At 44.5% G+C, this 12,988-nt stretch overlaps 1 protein-coding gene across 5 annotated transcripts in view; it reads left to right on the forward strand.

Moving 5' to 3' along the window:
* Positions 1-12,988, forward strand: part of ARHGAP21 (Rho GTPase activating protein 21) — a 176,340-nt gene that overhangs the window by 78,908 nt on the left and 84,444 nt on the right. For all 5 annotated transcript variants that reach the window (XM_078780267.1, XM_078780265.1, XM_078780266.1 and 2 more), the window contains 5 exons: positions 485-628; positions 4,574-4,688; positions 4,816-4,873; positions 7,360-7,500; positions 11,585-11,878. In XM_078780267.1, coding sequence (XP_078636393.1) covers positions 485-628; positions 4,574-4,688; positions 4,816-4,873; positions 7,360-7,500; positions 11,585-11,878 — 752 coding nt within the window. The remainder of the gene's footprint in view (positions 1-484; positions 629-4,573; positions 4,689-4,815; positions 4,874-7,359; positions 7,501-11,584; positions 11,879-12,988) is intronic.

Consider the following 12,988-nt stretch of genomic DNA (forward strand, 5'->3'; position numbering starts at 1 on the left):
ATACAAGCATAAATTTTCATCCATTTGACCTGAAATTTTAAGAATTTGCAGATTGGGTCACTGAATTGCTTCAGCAATCAAAAGCTAAAAGCCAATTGTTATTTTGCATCAAAAGATGAAAGGTAATGGTTGCATAAAATCGTCGATTTTCATCTGGTTGACTTGAAATTTGAGCAGGGTTTGCATTTTGGGTCACTGAAGCCTATTGGTTTTGAAGTCAAAAGGTCAAGGTCACATAAAATCGTTTTTTTCGTATTTTTTTCCCCTGTTTTTGCCATGTTTAGCATATGGAAGAAAAAGGCTGAATACAAAGTGAACACGGATGTGGTTTGCATTTTCAGATACTTTCTAGTTTTATTTTATTTTATCTATCTTAGCTTTTTTAAAATTAACAGTTGTATATCTTGGAAAAAATATCGTACTAGTTTGGTCTTTGGAATTTCTAATCACTTTATTTGTCCTTTACGGTTTTGCCTTATTACAGATGAGCCCGGTAGCCCCACTACAGATGACAGTGAGCCAATATCAGCCTCGTCAGTTGTATCGGCATCATCACGCCCCACACCCTCTCTTTCTCTACCACCCACTAGTCCTGCAACCATGAGCAGACAGTTGTCTCACGATACTGGTAAGCCTCACCACTGGCTTCAATCTCTCACCTGTCGGGAATATGAAAAAGCATCCGTTTATCAGTTTTTGGTTTCTTCTTCTTCTTTGGTTTGGAAGCTTCTTCCGGTTCCTCGGGTGAGTGAGGCGTGCTTCGAGCTCTCCACGGCATCGAAGTTTGAGTGTTTTCCCATTCTTGTCTTTGTCAAATTTCCACTGGTTATTTTGCTGTGTACGTGTTATTGTGTGTTTCTAGTTGGTGTTGGTTTGTGGTTCGTGCAAACTTGTGTGTAGTTAATCGTTTTCTGAGTCGTACCTCGTGCGCGGCCTGGTGACTTGGGGCTTCCCTCCCCCCTTCGGTGTTTTGTCGGTTTGGGTTATTTCCTTCGCTGTATTGCTTGTTTCTTTTATTTTGTTTTCTCCCCCTCACCTCACATCCTGAGACAAAGAATTATATATTGATTCTTTCTCTCCTCCCGGACACGTGCTTGTTCGCTTTCCTCCTCGTCTCGGCTTGTGCCCCGCCCCCTGTATCTCGTTTTCTTCCGCCTCTGCTCCTTCTTTCTCAAATCCACGTTCTCGCTTGGAGACTTTTCCCGGATTGTTTTTTCATGGTTCTGTTTGGATATTGTTGGAATATGTTTAAACCGCAGCCGTGATGCTGACGCCCCCCCCCCCCCCCCCCCCAGAATTTACATGTTTTAAACGTTTCCCAGTGTGTACCCTGGTCAGAATAGGTACACCGTATCCCTGCGTGTCGTAAGAGACGACTAAGAGGGTTGGCGTCAGGAAGGGCATCCGGCCATAAAAACATTGCCTCAAAAAGAGAACCATGACAATCACAAGTACATATGGGCAGGGTGCAGCCCGAAGTGGAGATCGGTTTCTGAGGTTTGGGACATGGAATGTGGGGACAATGACAGGGAGATCAGGAGAAGTGGTGGAAGTATTGGTCAGAAGAAGAGTGGACATATGTTGTGTGCAAGAGACGAGATGGAAGGGAAGTGGTGTGAGAATGGTGAAGGGTAGGCAGGGACAGAAATACAAGTTTGTGTGGCAAGGGTGCCCGGAGGGCGTGAATGGTGTTGGTGTCCTGTTTTCTGAGGAGTTTGTAGACAGTGTGGTGAGTGTGACTAGAGTGAGTGATAGGTTGATGATGGTGAAAATGATGATTGGAAAGCTCTTGGTGAACGTCATCTCGGGATATGCTCCGCAGGTTGGTCGAAGCGATGAAGAGAAGGACAAGTTCTGGTGTGCGATAGAGAAGCTGATGGAAAACGTGAAAGATGAGGAAGTTGTTGTGGTGGGAGGAGACCTGAATGGACATGTGGGAAGGAGTATGGATGGTTTTGAGGGAGTTCATGGGGGTTACGGATATGGTGTGAGAAATGGAGAAGGTGAAAGGATTTTGGAGTTTGCTGATGGAGCTGATTTGTTGATTTGTAATACTCAGTTCCAGAAAGAGGACAATAAGCTTGTTACATACACGTCAGGTGGGTCGACGACAACCGTTGACTACCTGATGGTGCGTCGGCGAGATAGGGGGCACCTCCGGGACAAAAAGGTGATCCCGGGGGAGGAGGCTGTTTCACAGCACCACTTGGTTGTCTGCGACATAAGGGTGAAAGGTGCGAGGAGAGCTCGGCGGGTGAAGTACCAACCGAGAATGAAGGTGTGGAGGTTGAAAGAGGTGACAGTAAGGGAGGCATTAAAAGAGAGGCTGAGTGGGGTAGAGGATGATGTGGTTGAGCTTGAAAGTGGTTGGATGTCAATGAAAGCTAGTCTGTTGGGAGCCGTTGGTGAGGTATGTGGATGGACAAAAGGACCACCGAGGCACTCGGAAACATGGTGGTGGGATGTTGAGGTTGGAAAGAGGATTGACGAGAAGAGGAAGAAGTTCAAAGAGTGGCAGAAGGCGAAGGGTACGGGAGCAGAAACAGCAGAGCATGAAAGTTATAAGGCAGCCAGGAAGGCTGCAAAGAAAGAGGTAGCAAAGGTGCAGGAGGCATGTAGGAAAATGTTCGGAGAACGCTTGGATTCGGAAGAGGGTCAGAAAGCAGTATTCAGGATTGCAAAGCACATAGCGAAAGAGAGGTGTGATGTGATGGGGGTGAGGTGAACAGCTGTTTTAAAGACCTGGAGGGAGGAGTGGGATTGAAGGGACTGAGGGAGTTTGTTCCAGAGGCGGGAGAAAAGAGGAATGAAAGAGTGAAGATGAGCAGAGAGCCGAGATTTCAGCAGTTTAACCATCAGAGGGTTGCTGGCAGATCTTGTGCGACCTGTAGGAATATTTGGGGGACAGAGCACAGAGAGAGCTGGGGGTGCAAGGCCGGAGAGGAGTCGGCAGAAGACAGAAAGACCACCTACCTGCCTGCGGTGAGTGAGTGAAAGGCCCTCAGAGATAGCTTCATCGCGGGAGATTCCAATAATTCTGAAAGCTTTGGTTTCAACAGCGTGAAGCCGAGCTAGGTGTGAGGCAGGAGCACCGGCCCATAGGGGAGAACAGTATTCCATTGAGCTGCGGATGAAAGCCTTGTACTGTATGTGGTGAGGAGCTCAGGTGTGCCGAGGAAGGACTTCGCACGACGGAGGATGCCCAGTCGGCGACTGGCTTTGGAGGCCAGCTTGGAAATGTGGTTTTCCCAAGAAAGATCATGGCAGATAGTGAGACCCAAAAGCTTGAGCGACAGAACTTCTTGGAGAGGATTGTTGAGAAAGTAGATGGGAGGGTTGTCCAGTCGATCTTTTCGGAGAGACATAGTAAGAGTGTGAGATTTGTCAGGATTGAAAGACATGTTCCACTTGTTTGACCAGTCTGTGATTTTGTCCAAGTCTTCAGAGAGTGAGGAGGCTGCAGACTGCCGATCTGAGGGAAGAGGAATGGAGCGGCAGAGAGTGGAGTCATCAGCAAAGAGATAGAGAGGATTTTCAAGAGAGTGAGAGAGATCATTGATGAAGACCAGAAAAAGCACAGGGCCCAGAACACTGCCTTGGGGAACTCCAGCCTGAACAGGAAGAGGAGATGAGAGAAACCCATTCAGGGCCACACGTTGACGACGACTAGAGAGGAAGTCCGCCAGCCATGCGTGGAGATTTCCATGGATACCAAAGGAGGAGAGTTTGGTGAGCAGAGCGGGGTGCCAGACCGTATCGAAGGCACGTGATATGTCGAGGGAGACAGCTCTAATTTCCTGTTTGGCATTGAGGACCTCCATCCATTGTTGAGACAGCAGAAGCAGCATGTCCAGAGTAGAGTGACCTGGTCTGAAACCAAATTGATGATCAGAGATCAAGCCATTGGAGAAGAGGAAAGATTTCATATCCGAAGCAATGATGGATTCCATGACTTTGCTGATAATTGGGAGAAGGCTGATTGGTCTGTAGTTGCTAGGATCTGTTTTTGCACCTTTTGTGCAAAGCGGTGATGTTGGCTGATTTCCAAGCAAATGGCAGTTGACCTTGAGCAAAAGAGAGGGTGAAGAGAACAGAGAGAGGGTGAGATAGAGCGGCAGAGCAGGATTTTAGGACCCGTGGGCTGATGCCGTCGGGTCCAGTTGCAGAATCAGAGTCGAGGGTTGACAGAAACTTTTCCACCTTGTCAGGAGGAAAGGACACGGAGTCCAGGAGCAGCTGGGTACGACTGGGTATGGTGGGTACAGAGAGGGATGGGTTTGGGACACAAGATTGTCCCAAATGGTATTGTACTGAACTGTGGTATTGTACTACTGAGTTTGAAGTTCGAGCCAGATGCTTCATGCTAAATGGCCTTTCATTTGAACTTTGTTGCTCGCACCTACCAATCATTCATTTTAAAGTGAATTTGTGAAATTAATTTTTATTTCTAAATGTCACAATGCATGGAATTATTATTGTGGCCAATGTTGTACTGTGGGATGAAAATGGTGGTGTTCAATCGCGGAGGGGGTGCTGCTTCTCTCTCACCTTACATCACTGGTTGTCATTGCAGATGAGGTCCTGCGAGGGAGCCGGCGATCCTCATACCTCATGGCCACAGGTGGTGAACGTTCAAAGTCTTATGATGAGGGCCTGGATGAGATCTGTGAAGACGGGAAGACATCACTGTAGGTTTGAATCGGTTTTTGTTGTTGTTTCTGTCCAATTGTTACAATATATTTTTGTGCTTCCACACATTTGATATCCATTGTTTGATTTAATCTGTTCATTCCCTCAACCCCAATATCTGTGAAGGAAACCGCCAAAGAGAGTGCCAAGTATAAAGAAGTTAAAAAGTTTTTTCTCTGAAGGTGTAAGTATATATTTCGTTTTATTAAAATAATTTCCTTCCACATGTGCAGATGTTTGTTTATGTGAGAACTTTATAAACAAGAATCATTAGTTATTTTGTTTTGCATTGAACAGTAAGGTTGGTTCACGCCCCTACACTGAGTGATTTACCAGATAATATAACTGATTTTTAGCTCACCTGGAACGTAGTTCCGGGAAGCTTATGTGATGGCGCGTCTTCCGTCCGTCAGTCTTCCAGTCCGTAAACACTTGCAACTTCTTCTCTGAAATTGCTGATGGGATTGTGACCAAATTTGGCACAAATGATATTTGTTATGTTGCAATTCAAGTTTGTTCACGTGATTTAACAAATCGGTGTCTCAGGGGGTCTACCGGGGGACAAAGTGGATTCAGGTTTGAACCCCCAAAATAGGAAGTTACTTTTTTCTCTGAAATTACACACACTATTTTGATGAAACTTGACGACGACCTTCATCACCCGTGATGTACCAAAGTTTGTTCACAGCACTAAGAAAATCGAAGTCTAAGGGGGTTCATGGGAGGGTCAAAGGGGATCCAGGTTTGAACCCCCAAAATAGGTATTTGCTTTCTTTTCTAAAACTACACACACGATTTCGATGAAATTTTACTTCAACCTTCATCACCTGTGATGTACCTGTGAATTTGTTCACACCACCTGTGAATTTGTTCCCGGCATTTAAAAAATCGGGCTCTAAGGGGGTCTTCGGGAGGGAGTGGGGGTTGCCCCCCAAAATAGGTATTTGCTTTCTTCTCAGAAACTACACACACAATTTCGATGAAACTTGATCACAACTTGTTTGTTCAAGGTGTACCAATGTTTGTTCAAGGCATTAGAAAAATCAGGGTCTAAGGAAGTATACAGGGGGAGGGGGTCTATTTTAGGGTTTGCCCCCCAAAATAAGACTTTAAACAAACAAACAAACAAAAATACCTATGATTATTGTAGTATGATTCCACATGCTGCCCTGCCTTCTCACAACCATTGAAATTGGTTCAAAATACCGTGATACTGTTTAAAATACGTTTTACTCAGTGTGGTATACTGCTTTATTCTACCAGGTGAGCACCCAGGGGTATTGCCCCTATTTTTAAAAAAGATTTGTTCATGGTGTACCCATAAGTACATGTGATTAAGATTAACCCCAACAAATTCCCTTTCATGGCATGTACAAGAGTGCTTCGAAGTTGACTTGGACTTCGTTTTATTCTTTCCACAAAGCTTCTATGTGTGTTATTACAATTAATGTTTGCATTCAGCGTTCTCCAAAAATTTGCTCTAAAATTTGCGTTCTCCAACTTTGGATATATATGTATCCCATCAGAGTGGGAGCTTTTGCATAACATTAAGTGTGGAGTGCTTTTTTTAGGATGTGCACATAGCTAGTACAGGGCTTCTTTGCAGCATATGGTTAATTCGTGGTGACCCAGACTCTGTGGCGCAATGCTGAGAACGTCCGCTCTGAGTCTGGGTGGTCGACGGTTCAAACCACAGCCGAGTCATATCAAAGACTGAAATGGTACTTGCTTCTTCCTTGCTTGATGCTCAACATTTAAAATAAAGGATAGAGCAAGGACAAACAACCATCGGTTGGCTAACATTGCAAATACTTTATGGGCCCAATGACCTCCTCCTGGTTGAAGTTCCTTCTAAGCCTAAGGGAACTTGTGTTATTGCATTTTGTACACTCTCACTTCCATTTTTTCATGACTTGCACCATGCAAATACAGATGTCCTTGAAAGGCAATAATCGCCATACTGTGCAGTCAGTCATCTGAATCTCACAAGGCTTGATATTTCTGTTGATCAGAAATATAATAATTGTTTGCTGTTCCACCCCCTTTGTTAACTCACTTGCTTCCATCTTTATTTTCAGCACATGCCTGAAAGCAGGAAACTTGATTATCGGCATTGGTTAGTAACACTGTGTAACTTGACAGAATAAAAGCATGCTCTATTCTAACCCAACAGCAGAGTTGACGGACAAAATAGAGGGAGATTTAGACAAATAAGGGATGTGTGGAGGAATGAGGGGTTGGGAAAGGCACCCGGGGTGGACAAGATGGACACAGAAGTAAACTCTCAGGAAGGAAAACCTCATGACTTAGAAAGATCACGTTGGCTTTGGGGGGGAAGTAGGGTTAATGGGGTTAGAAACGAGCTTGGCTTTGGATGGAGGTGATTTGAGATGTTGGTGAATAGCTGTCTTGAAGATCTGGAGAGAATAATAATAAAATAAAAATTTTAAAATTATTTACTATTTTAAAATATAATACACATTCAATAATTATTTATTTTGCTTTTCCAGTGTTTGCTTGGATTTCCTTACAATCTCGTTGTATCTATCAGCAATCAAATCTTCCTGAACAGAAAAATGACCTTTCGAAAAGTAATATTATGCAAAGCCCAATGCAGATTGGATTGCCATGGCAGTTTTTTGACAAGGTTTGCTTTCTTCATTTTCTCAGATTGTGGAGAGTCCTGAGCCTCAGGAAGAGCCATTGGTCACGCGACGAAAGTCTACATCTGACATCGTAAATCTGTCTCGTGCAGCCGATGTGACCAAGGAGGGTTGGCTTCACTTTCGTTGCCATGGGGACAAGTTGAAGGTACAGGCATTTAATGTTGTGAAGTCTCAGCGTTGTTACCTCCTCCACCAATGGTGGACGGAGGTTATCTTTTCAGCCCTGTTTGTTTGTCTGTCTGTGCGCAGGATATCTCAAAATATTCGGGTGGATTCGGACGAAATTTAGTGGATAGATTGTGTATGTGACAAGGACGAATTAATTAGATTTTGATGAAGATCCAGATCCGGATACGAGTATTTTTCATTTTTAAAAAATTGATTCTTCACCATTGAGAGATGGGGCCAGAAATGAGAAACTGTACAGCATGATGTCTCAAAACGTTGAGTACGGATTCCGACAAAACGTGGTGGACTGATTGGGCGTGTGACAACGATGAATTGATTCAATTTTGGTGATTATCCGGACCTGGATATGAGAAGTACCTCCACCACTGAAAGGGGACGGAGGTTATGTTTTCTCCCCTGTCTGTTTGTCCGTGTGCATGTCTATGAGCAGGATGTCTCAAAAAGCTATGGACAGATTTGGAAGAAAGTTGATAGACCCGTTGGGTGTGTGACAAGGATGAAATTGTTTGATTTTGTTGAAGATACGGATCCAGATCTAGATAATAGTATTTTCTAAGTGATTCTTCACCATTTACAGATAGGGCCAAAAACGATATTCAGCACGATATGTCAAAAAGTTATTAACAGATTCAGACGAAACTTGGTAGACGAGTTGGTTGGATGATAAGAACAAGCCGATTAGATTTTGGGTCAGGTCCGAATCCAGATCCGGCCTGTCAGTGAGATACTAAAAGTAAACTGTTCAGTTTAGCAGAGGTATGCGCTCTACCGAGCACCGTTCTAGTTTTATTTGCATTGGCACTTCTTTTGTCTTCAGTGTTGGTAAGGGTGGAGGAAGAGTTTTTAATTTAGTAAGAGGAGGGTGAGGTTGGGGAGGGGGAATAGTGTTGTACTTCCTTTGGTTTTTGGTTGGAAATATTCCCGGATTAATTTATCTTTAGGATTACATGGATGTTAATGACATTTGTTGAGCCATGATTTTCATTGTCCACAGCCATTTGAAGTGGATTGTTTGAATTGTAATGGGACAACTGAGAAGACCAATATATATATTTTTTTATGTTTGGGGAATAAGTATTTTTTTATATCGTATTTTGGGGGAATAATTTTGTGTATGGGGGGAGGGAATACCTGCATAACCAAACAGTTAGCACATGGAAAATAGCCTATGAGAGCAATTGTTGGTGAACAACATAAAGTGAAGCTGTAATTGCAGGTGTACTAAGCTTTTATCCAATTAGCGGGTTACCGTTTATACTCCCCTCCCACAAATCCCCCCACACCACCCCCCAACATTCCATTCCAACCACCACTGACGCTATGCCGATGGCATCTGGCGTCGTTTAGGTCCTTTGCCCATTCCTCCTTGACAGCCATTTTATTTAAATGGTCAATTTTGTATTCTCTATTTCCTTTTTGTGTGTGCTTTCCTTCTTGGATTTGCTCCTTTTTTTTCTCCCGTCCCGCAAATCCCACTGGCATGCCTGTGAAAAAATATGGGCTTGAAAATACCGATGGCATTTTTGGATGCTGACCGTCCATTTTTTTTTTTTTTCAGAAAGAGTATGTAAATCATTTTGATTTGTACAATGTGCCTTCACCCAAGTTTTCTGCGTTCTCAGTTTATTTTGCACACTGTTGCCACAGTGAGATTTAAACTCGTAACCTGTGGAATGCCAGTGTCATAACAAGCCATTGCACATGAAGCTTCAGTTTGTTCAACACCTTTTCCATTTTAGCACCACCTACCATTCATTTCCTTGTGTCCTTCCTGTGGAATTGTCAGGAATTATGATGGTTACAGTTTGATCCATTCCATTGGCCAGAATTTCCAAATGCTGCAGGTTACTACAAATTTCTTCATCGCTTGGAGAGTAAGAGCCGCTTTGTGTAGTCAGAGCTATTTCTCTAAGCGGCTGTGTAGCCTGCCCTTGGGGCTCGATTTGAACAAGAATGAGCCAATTCTGGCTGCTGGGTGAGACATTGCAATGTGCATTCCACTCTACACATGAGGACGAAGTGGAATGTGTGTGTGTGTGTGTGTGTGTGTGTGTGTGTGTGTGTGTGTGTGTGTGTGTGTGTGTGTGTGTGTGTGTGTGTGTGTGTGTGTGTGTGTGTGTGTGTGTGTGTGTATGTGTGTGTGTGTGTGTGTGTGTGTGTGAATAAAAGAGAGAGATAGAATTGTGAGGAACAGAAATGAAAAAACGAGGTGTGTGTGTGTGTGTGTGTGTGTGCACATACATTTCAATCATTTGTAAAATAAAATGAGGAAAGATATATATATATATATATATCTATCTATAATTCCAGTAATCTCTGTGTGTCTGTGTGTCTGTGTGTCTGTGTGTCTGTGTGTCTGTGTGTCTGTGTGTCTGTGTGTCTGTGTGTTTGTCTGTGACCGCTGTTTCTCGACAACCACGGGTCCGATATACTTGAAACTTGCCAGGTATATTGCTGGGGACCCGAGGATGTGCCTTTTCAAGGTTTGAAATTAATCGGACAAGTACCTACCGAGCTATGTCCAAAAAACGCTTCAACCAATCAGAGAGCAGCGAGCTATCACGTGTGCCGAACCGTTAATGCAATGCAAGCGTTAATGCGTTAATGCAAGGCTTTTCTTTTTTTCCCTCTTCTCTTTCTACTTTTCCTTGCGATTAAATTGCAAACAGCCAAAATACGTTGGCGCTAATTGAATAATTGGCCATTAACACTAAAATAATCGTAACTGCGATATGCCAACTTCCGGACAGTGCAGCCTTCCCTGTTGTTGTTGTTTGCAGCAGCTGTTTGCAGCAAGGCAAGGCTTTTCTTTTTTCCCCTCTTCTCTTTCTACTTTGCCTTGCGATTAAATTGCAAACAGCCAAAATACGTTGGCGCTAATTGAATAATTGGGCATTATGTTTTACAACTAATAAAAACGAATTTGCGATTCATTCGCTTTCCTGCGCGTTTGTGTACGCGATGGCGATTTCTTTACCAAACTCCGGAAGCCGTTCGCTTTGGACCGAACCATTGCATGTAAATAGAGGGGGGGGATTGTCACCACTCGCAAGCCGTTCGCTTTGGACCAAACCATTTCATGTAAATAGGGGGGGGGATATAATTTTAGATATATATATAGTACGGGCATGCCCTAGTATATATAAACAATACCAATAAATCATATGTAAACAATCAGGATGAAGTCGTATTGCTTTCGGGGTGTTATTTTTGGTTCACTTCTGAGATCCCATCATCTGGTTTGAGACAGGAAGATGAGACAAAAATGTTTGGGGTGTGTTTATCATCCCCGACGTGTGCACCTCATCTGTACAGGCAGGGGAGCACAAGTGGTGTGTCATCCACTTCAAACGATACGGATTCCAAGGCAAAACTCAGGGCAGTCTCAGTGATAATTGGTTTTATTATCTATGATAACCCACTTTCATCGCCCAACTTACAGCTAACAGCTCAGTGTGACCAAGTAAGGTATTCACATTAAGGTCCTGCATCAGTGGCCTTTACCCCCATGTCACTGCCATCAGAGTAAAGTGACCTGGTTGAGATAGCCTGGCTAAAAAATGCTTATAATTTGCCAATTATTGTGTTTTCTGTTTCAAGAAGAGTATTTATATCTGTCTATTTCTGGGTAGCGTAGGTATCTTAACTGTTCTTTTTAAGGGCACAGAAAGCTTGAGGGAAATGCTGCACTAAAACACCATTTCTATCCCAAATAAACCAGAATGTGAAGGGGCATGGGGAATGTAAAGTATGTCAACAATAGTGACCACCTGATATCTTGATGCAAGCTAATTGGTTGCACCTGCACATTCAGTTACTTCCTGTCATATAAATCAAACTTTAGATGCATGTCTTGATTTTTTCTGGAATGTGATCTGATCATATCTACAACACCATGCACCAGTTGGTTTCACATACCTGAGTGTCTTGTTGCTTCAGACTGGATGATGTGCACTTGCCTTGAAGTCTCTTTCCAAGTTGAATGGTGTTTCTGCTAAATTGTATTCGATGTGACTCTGTATGTACTTGCCTCCTCACAGCGCCTAAGTGGCAGCATGCGGCCATGGAAGCAGGTGTTTGCCGTCCTGCAGGGTCCCTCCCTCTACCTGTGCAAAGATCAACGGGAGGCAAGTGTGCAGGGTTTTCCTGAAGATGAGCAGCCCATCGACATTAGGAACTGCCTCATTGACATCTCTTACAGTGACACCAAACGCAAGAATGCCTTCCGCCTCACCACGTCTGACTGCTTTGAGTTTCTCTTCCAAGCTGACAGTCGGGACGATATGCTCGACTGGATCGGGGTCATTCAGAAGAACAGCAATCCCGATGGGCTGGTAGGGAGATATTTCCTGGGCGACTGTGGGAGGGCATTTTAAAACACAATTGTAACACCACATCGTAATATTATATATACAGGTAGTGGACAAAAAAATGGAAACACCTGGGTAAATGAGGGACATGAAGCAACGGCATCCACACAGGTGTGGCCCATGTGTTAATTAAGCAAATAACATTCCAGCATATTTCGGGCCATGTAGAAAAATGCTGCACAGGCCTGGTTGCCTATAATTATGGCTAGCATGGCTGCAAGAGGAGACCCCTCAATGCCCCCATCCACAGAGCATGTGTGGTCACCCAATGGTTTGATGAGCATGTGTTACGTGGTCCCCTCGGTGACTACCTGGTCTCAGTGACCCCCGGACCGTGAGAGGAACTTCACCAGAAAGTGGTATTATATATGCGCTTTCGCAACGCAATCCCTATGAATTCCACCCAAGAGAAAACTGATTTTCAATGATATATTTCAATGGTAATGATACCATACAATTTCAATGATACAATCAAGGATATATTCCCCGAGCAATCCACCATCCACAATTCACACTCAACAATCAATCCCCTAGATGATTAAGATGGCCATCTTACATACGTGTGTCCCCTTTTGTACTCACGACCCCCTTTGGTCTCTGTCCCTCACAATGTCTCTGGGCCCCTCCTGACCAAGATGATGGTCGGCTTTGCCGCACTCGGGCGGTTGAACGAACCCCGGGTGGACGTTTTTCCACCGGGCATGTATCGTACCGGGAACCACGGCTGCAGCCCCCTCCTGGCCACGCGAAGCGGGTACTGTAAAGCAGGCAAAAGCCACACGCCGCTTGCAACGCGTGTTAGGCCCCAACGTGCGACCCGTACGCGTCTTTGTAGACGGTGCCGCGAACGGTGCCAGACGCTGGGTCGGTGCACGGCCCCACGGCAGCTTGACGTGTCCACCGGGTAGGTACCCGTCCCGGTAACTCCTCTCGCCAGACGGGCTTGGGAACGCCGCTTTTCCACACGGCTCAATATCGATCCCACCTCTCGTCGGAGCGGGGCGAGGAAGAAGAATCCTCGTCGCTTCTCTCGACCTCGTGTCTTTCTTCTTCCGTTTCCGGTCTCTTTTTCCA

The sequence above is a fragment of the Myxine glutinosa genome, chromosome 6 (genome assembly GCF_964187855.1).
Source record: "Myxine glutinosa chromosome 6, kmMyxGlut1.1, whole genome shotgun sequence".
NCBI classification, from domain to species: Eukaryota; Metazoa; Chordata; class Myxini; order Myxiniformes; family Myxinidae; genus Myxine; species Myxine glutinosa.